This window comes from Mytilus trossulus, chromosome 3, assembly GCF_036588685.1.
Source record: "Mytilus trossulus isolate FHL-02 chromosome 3, PNRI_Mtr1.1.1.hap1, whole genome shotgun sequence".
Lineage (NCBI taxonomy): Eukaryota > Metazoa > Mollusca > Bivalvia > Mytilida > Mytilidae > Mytilus > Mytilus trossulus.
Window position 1 is genome coordinate 92,699,577 of NC_086375.1, and position 7,082 is coordinate 92,706,658.

The 7,082-nt window shown below is 35.7% G+C and overlaps 1 protein-coding gene across 1 annotated transcript; it reads left to right on the top strand.

Annotated features, from left to right (window-relative positions):
• Window positions 1–226: 226 nt before the first annotated feature.
• On the top strand, window positions 227–5,346 carry LOC134709855 (lysosomal proton-coupled steroid conjugate and bile acid symporter SLC46A3-like). Its single transcript, XM_063569985.1, has 4 exons — window positions 227–1,439; window positions 2,462–2,545; window positions 4,193–4,349; window positions 5,088–5,346. Exons 1-4 carry the CDS (start codon window positions 275–277, stop codon window positions 5,170–5,172), a joined length of 1,491 nt encoding a protein of 496 aa, XP_063426055.1. The 5' UTR covers window positions 227–274; the 3' UTR covers window positions 5,173–5,346.
• Window positions 5,347–7,082: the final 1,736 nt, after the last annotated feature.

Below are 7,082 nucleotides of genomic sequence, written 5' to 3' on the forward strand. Positions count from 1 at the left end.
TTTATAGTCCAAAACAGTTGGAAGGAGATTAAAAAATTGTATAAACTTAAAAAAGGCAAAAGAAACAAAAAAAAAGAACCAAAAAAAAACCCAAACAAACAAATCAAGAAAAAAAAACCCACATTAGATACTGTTGACGGTTTCGTCTTTAAAATAACGCCAACAATGTATAAACATAAATAAATGGTTTAACAGCGAATTTATCTTTAATCGAAGGAGGATGAAACAGTGCTGTTAGAACAAATTGAAGAATTCATGTCATCAATCGTTTATAATGAAAGGTAATGAAGACTTTATTGAAAAGAGGCCACTTTTGGAAGACGAAAACTGTAAACAACAGCACAATGAACATTCAAAGAAAACTGCATTTCCAAGATGGCTGACGTTGTCTCTTGGAATAATTGTTGTCTTCCTACATTTTGTTTCCTATCTTCTGAACTTGTATGTCATGAATCAGTATTCATATAAGGCATATTATGAAAAAACGTTTCCAAACTCCTCACACAAGTCATCAGGAAATACATCCGCGTGTGAACAAAACACCAATACCACAGAATATAAGCAACAGATTGTTATACAGAAACTAACTTCCGAATGGGGGATTTATTGTACACTTGCCAGTAACATTCCTGGTATTATCTTTACAATCAATATTGGATCATTAAGTGATGCTTACGGAAGAAAACTATTCTTCGTGGCACCTCTACTTGGGACCGTTCTTAAAAATGGTCTTTGTTGTGTAGGGATTTACTATGGTTTCAATATAGAACTTTTTATTATATTTTACGGTATAGAAGGGTGTACCGGAAACTGGATATCCACCATGTTGATGGTGTATTGCTATATTGCCGACCTTACAGAGCCTGGAAAACCCAGATCGCTTATTTATGGTATCTTAGAAGGAATTATTGGAATAGCAGCATTTATTTCTTCAACATTTTCAGGCTATCTTATTAAATGGACAGATGGATTCTTTTACCCGGAAGTAACATCTGTTGGTTTTGTTCTACTTGGTCTGATGATCGCTGTTTTCGTACTTCCGGAGTCACTTCCGCCGTCAAAAAGGAGAGATAAGGTTTCCTTTTTGGAGAACATAGGAAGAGCAACCGAATGTTACAGGCCAAATTTCTCCCCTCACGGAAAACAGTGGATGTTCATAAATCTTCTATTCATTTTTATTTTGTCTGGATTTGCGAATTTAGGGCGAATCCAAGTAGAAACGCTGTATGAACTGAATTCTCCTTTCTGTTGGGATTCAGTCAAAATCGGTTGGTATGGCGCTTTAAAAATAGGAATGTTATCTATCGGGGGAATGATAATGATCAAGACTTTCCACTTTTGTGTGAACGATGAATACATTGCACTGACTGGTTTTGTAACTTCAGTGATTTCTGCCATCGTATTCGGACTTTCAACTACAGATACCATGCTTTATATAGGTATGTTTCTATAAACTATATTATTGTCTTGGTCGGGATCACTTATTCCTGCATTCCTCAAATTTTAAGAGCATTTTCTTTGTCTTAAAAATGACGTTCATTCCGTATGATATTCTCATGAAAATGATTTTATTTTCAAACATTTCTGAAAATAGATTTTTTTTATTCTGTACATAGCTTATTTCAGTATTTTATAACTTAAATCTTTCGTCTTTAATATAGTTCTTTTGCTTTTGAACCGCATCATGCTATATTTTCTATTTTTTAGTTGATCCTTATATTCTTTATTTATTCAGACACTGCTACACACATCATTTTTAGCATACTAGTATGTTCATATAATGGATTTTTTTATGTTTTTTTTGGTGTAACTTTACATAAAAGTGTATGCTAAACGATAACGATCACCATTTCATTAAAAAAATACATGTATGAAGTTTGAGGAAATATATTTGTTTTGTATTCTCAGCTGCAGTGCTGAATTTTGGGAATACAGTGACTATGCCAATTGTTAGATCAATAATGTCACGTATGTTTTGTAATCTCAGCTGTAGTGCTAAATTTTGGGAATACAGTGACTATGCCAATTGTTAGATCAATAATGTCACGTATGTTTTGTATTCTCAGCTCCAGTGCTGAATTTTGGGAATACAGTGACTATGCCAATTGTAAGATCAATAATGTCACGTATGTTTTGTATTCTCAGCTGCAGTGCTGAATTTTGGGAATACAGTGACTATGCCAATTGTTAGATCAATAATGTCACGTATGTTTTGTAATCTCAGCTCCAGTGCTGAATTTTGGGAATACAGTGACTATGCCAATTGTTAGATCAATAATGTCACGTATGTTTTGTAATCTCAGCTGCAGTGCTGAATTTTGGGAATACAGTGACTATGCCAATTGTTAGATCAATAATATCACGTATGTTTTGTAATCTCAGCTGCAGTGCTGAATTTTGGGAATACAGTGACTATGCCAATTGTAATATCAATAATGTCACGTATGTTTTGTATTCTCAGCTGCAGTGCTGAATTTTGGGAATACAGTGACTATGCCAATTGTAAGATCAATAATGTCGCGTATGACTCCAGCTCATAAAATAGGTGAGTATATATTTTATCCATACAAATGCTCAAGATTCTTTTTCTCGATCCGTGTTATGTTTTCTACGAATGGTGGAATAAAAAGAAAAAGCGAACAGTATTGTGAAAAAATACAGATTTGATGTTCAATTCTCGTATTCAATAAAGCTTGGTCTTACTTTCCTATTTGAACTTTTAAATTTCTGTCATATATCTGAAGTTTCGCAAACTAAAGTGATACTGACACTAGCAATGGAACACAGAAAAAAATGTTATATATATTATTAGAACGCAATATGAAAAAGAAGTCTTTTAAATATTTGTGATGAGGTATGTGATACAGACTACATTTGTTAGCTTCACTCGATCAAATGCAAAACGAAGCCAAATAATTCGTAAAACTTTGACATAATATTTTGTTAATCAAAAGTATAATAGCAAAAATACCGAGCTACATGCAAGAAATATGACGTCTCGTCCCCGAGGGTATCACCAGCCCAGTAGTCAACATTTCGGTGTTGACATGAATATCAATAATGTGGTCATTTTTATAAATTTCCTGTTTATAAAACATTGAATTTTACAAAAAACTAAGGATTTTCTTATCCCAGGTATAAATTACCTAGGCCGTATTTGGCACAATTTTTTGGAATTTTGGATCCTCAATGCTCTTCAACTTTGATTTTGTTTGGCTTTATAAATGTTTTGATATGAGCGTCACTGAGAGTCTTATGTAGACGAAACGCGCGTCTGGCGTACTAAATTACAATCCTGGTACCTTTGATAACTATTCGATACGGAAAAACTCGCAACAAATGCCAAAAGCAAAACGAGCAGAAAACAACTGTCATATTCCTGACTTGGTTATACATCATACAAGCAAAAATTAAAGACAGGAGTACGAAAACTTACAAAAGTACAATAACACAATTGCGGGATGTATAAAAACTGAGATAAGCCAAGAGGCATAATACCTAAAGTCATGTAACAAAGGTTAAAAATATACAAATATACAAAGACATATAAACAGAACACTATAACACGCAATTAAGTCAAAAATGGACCACGATTCTAAATTAAAAAAGATTCATGCGGCGTCACATGATAATCTTTAACTGTTTTGTAACAGTTTTGTCTGCAGCAATCCAAGTATTCTGGAGAACTTTTGTCACAGAACGTCACTTAAACTCAACCAAAGGAATATTGGAAATAATAAGTCGAAAATAAACGCCATAGCAAAAGATAAAAGAAAAAAGGCAAACAATAAATACAAAGCACAACAAAGAAAACTGCAAATGAACAACATGTACCACTCCAAAACCCGATAGTGATCTCAGCAGGTCTGTACGTACGTATGCAGATATTGCTTCATATGTTGCACCTGTCGTGTTGCTAATGTAAATATAACCTCGAGAAACGTAAAATTGGTAGGTTACATTCGACAAAAAAGAGGATGGGATTATAGCTATTCAATCAAATCTGTCGTCATCTATGAAACAGATAATCCATAACGGTCAACCAACTTGTGATGGCATCCGTAAAATTGTCGAAGAGATGATTACAACTTCACCACTTGAAACCCTTGGTATAACAATATTTTGATTTTCTTTTGATGATAGTTGTATTGTTTATTTGTACATTATGTAATGTATTTGTGGTATATTTTAGGTTCCGTTTTTGCTGGAATTGCCGCCATCGAGTTTATTTGCAACATGGCAAGTTCTCTTTTAGCTAATGCTGTGTATGACGCCACTGTAGAAATTTATAAAGGATTCACATTCTTTGTGATGGCTGGGTATGCTGTTATTGGTATTGTCTTGTGCTGGTAAGTATTAATCTGTGATTGCTGGGTATGCTGTTGTTGTAATTGTTTTATGTTGGCTTGATATGCTGCTGTTGTTTTTTTTTATGTTGGCTTGATATGATGTTGTTCGTTTTTTTTTATGTTGGTTGGATGTTTCTTGCTGGTATTGTTTTTATGAAGTAAGAATTGCTTGGGGGGGGGGGGGGGGGGGGGGTTTGATATGCTTTTGTAAGTGAAATTGTTCTTTAAAGGTAGATATTATTCTATCATATAGATATAGAAAGATGTGGTGTGAGTGCCAATCAGACAACTCTCCATCCAAAAAAACAATTTATAAAAGTAAACTTTTATAGGTCAATGTACGGCCTTCAATACGGAGCATTGGCTTACACCGAACAATCAGCTACAAAGGGCCCCAACATTACTAGTGTTAAACAATGCAAACGGGAATACCAACGGTCTAATTTATATAAAAAACGAGAAACGAAAAATATGTGTGTATGCTGTTCGAGGAATTGTTTCGTAAAGGAAGATACTGCTAAGTCATCCTCATTTTAGTTAAACGTGCAATTCTACAACTTGAAAGGCGACTTCTTCTATTTGTCAATCAAACAATGTTAATAGATGCGTTGCAATTCACTAATCATAATATATTAAGATAAAACAAAACTAAGCAAAAAACGGAAACCTCACAATCCCCAACACACGTAAAAACAATTAAGGCAACTATACTGACTAATTTTCATATCTATATTACAGTGTTCATATAGTAGGACAGAAGAGGCACGAAGAAAAAACGTATTTGATTTCAACGACAGAAAAAGCTTCAAGCCAATATTCATAATATACTCATAACTGTATTACATCTTAGGAGTTAATAAAACTGTTTCCAATTTGGCAGTTTTGGAAGAATCGGGTATGATCCAATGTTCAGTTGATACTATCAAACTTTGTTTAGGTTACTCATGTAGTCAGTCAAAATTCACTCATTAAAAATCGTAAAACTTTTGCTATATATCTTCTTCTTTTTCTTCCAGGTAAGGAACCAGATTCATTGCTGAATGTTAATGGTTCCGCGCGAAAACTTTACGCAGTGTCGGGCAACACAGAAAGATTTCTCTTGGCTATTTACAAATTACATTTAAAACGTTCGCAAAAAAAATATACAATTAAAATTATTTACAACTGGTTTTCCTACTTCCTTTCAGAGCATGCCTTCAGGGCAGCTCTGAATCCCTCAACGGTGTTGGTTGCTGTAACTGTTGTTGGTAGGTTGTTCCAGTCCCTGATTGTCCTCGGGAAGAAAGATTGGCCGTAGGTGTCTGTACTTGTTCTTTCTTGGAAGAAGCGGTTTTAACCTCTGGTCCGGTTATCATTCGGCGTCAAATATTGGTGACGGTCTATATCTATAAGTTCATGCTGGATCTTGAATAGCATGCACAATCTATTTGTTTTCCTCCGTTCTTCGAGGCTTTCCCACTTTAGATTTTTAACCATATTTGTGACACAGCCAGGTGTTCGGTCTGTGTAGTTGTTATTCACAAATCTTGCAGCTCTTTTCTGAACCTGTTCAATTGCCTTGATTTTATTTTGAGCGGTTGGGTCCCATACTGTGCTTGCATATTCCACTGCAGGTCTTACCATGGACACATATGCAGCTGCCTTTACAGGTTTTGTACAGCCTTTGAGGTTTCTACGTATAAACCCCAAAGTTCTGTTTCCTTTGCCTACTGTATTGTCTATGTGTTTATCCCATGTTAGGTTGTTACTGATGGTTACTCCAAGATATTTACTTGCTTCCTCTGTGTCTAGAGTATGACCGTGAAGATGGTACGATGTTTGTATCACTGGTCTATTTTTGGGGGATATTCTAATGACAAGGCATTTTTTGGCATTAAAACTCATCTGCCATTTGTTTTCCCAGTCTTCCAATGCTGTTAAGTCCTTTTGGAGAAGTTCACTGTCAGCTTGGTTGGTGATGGTACGAAAGAGAAGGCTGTCATCCGCGAACAATTTGGTCTCTGATGTAGATGCTGTTTCTGGCATGTCATTAATGTAGGCCAGGAACAGTAATGGACCAAGGACTGTGCCTTGGGGTACACCAGAGAGTACTGGTACTTGTGAAGAGACGGCACCCTCTAATATCACGCTCTGCTTTCTGTTATGTAGGAAAGAGCGAATCCATTTATTGGTTTTGGGGTTGACGCCGTAGTATTCCAACTTGTGTAGGAGGCGGTGATGTTGTACCTTGTCAAATGCTTTTGCAAAGTCAAGCAGGATGATGTCTACTTGGCCGCTACTTTTTAATTTCGATGCAATGTCGTTGATGGTTACAACTAGTTGGGATTCGCATGATCGTCTTTTGCGGAATCCGTGTTGTGCATCAGTTAGTATTTTATTTTTGTCAAAGTGGTCCATGATGTTGCTATGTACAATATGTTCTAAGACCTTACATGTGATGGAAGTTAGAGATACTGGTCTGTAGTTAGATGCTAGGTGCCTTTCGTCTTTTTTAAAAAGTGGAACTACATTGGCATCTCTCCAATCTTGCGGGACTTCACCAGTGTTCAATGTTGTTTGATATAGGTCTGTGAGTATAGGAGCAAGTTGTTCTGCTGCTGCTTTCAGTATAAAGGCTGGTATTGAATCGGGACCAGTAGCTTTATGCGGTTTCAGGTTTTTTAATAATTTGTGGACTCCGTTGGTACTAATTGTTATGTCCTTCATGGTGGAGTATGGACTTTTTCCTTTATC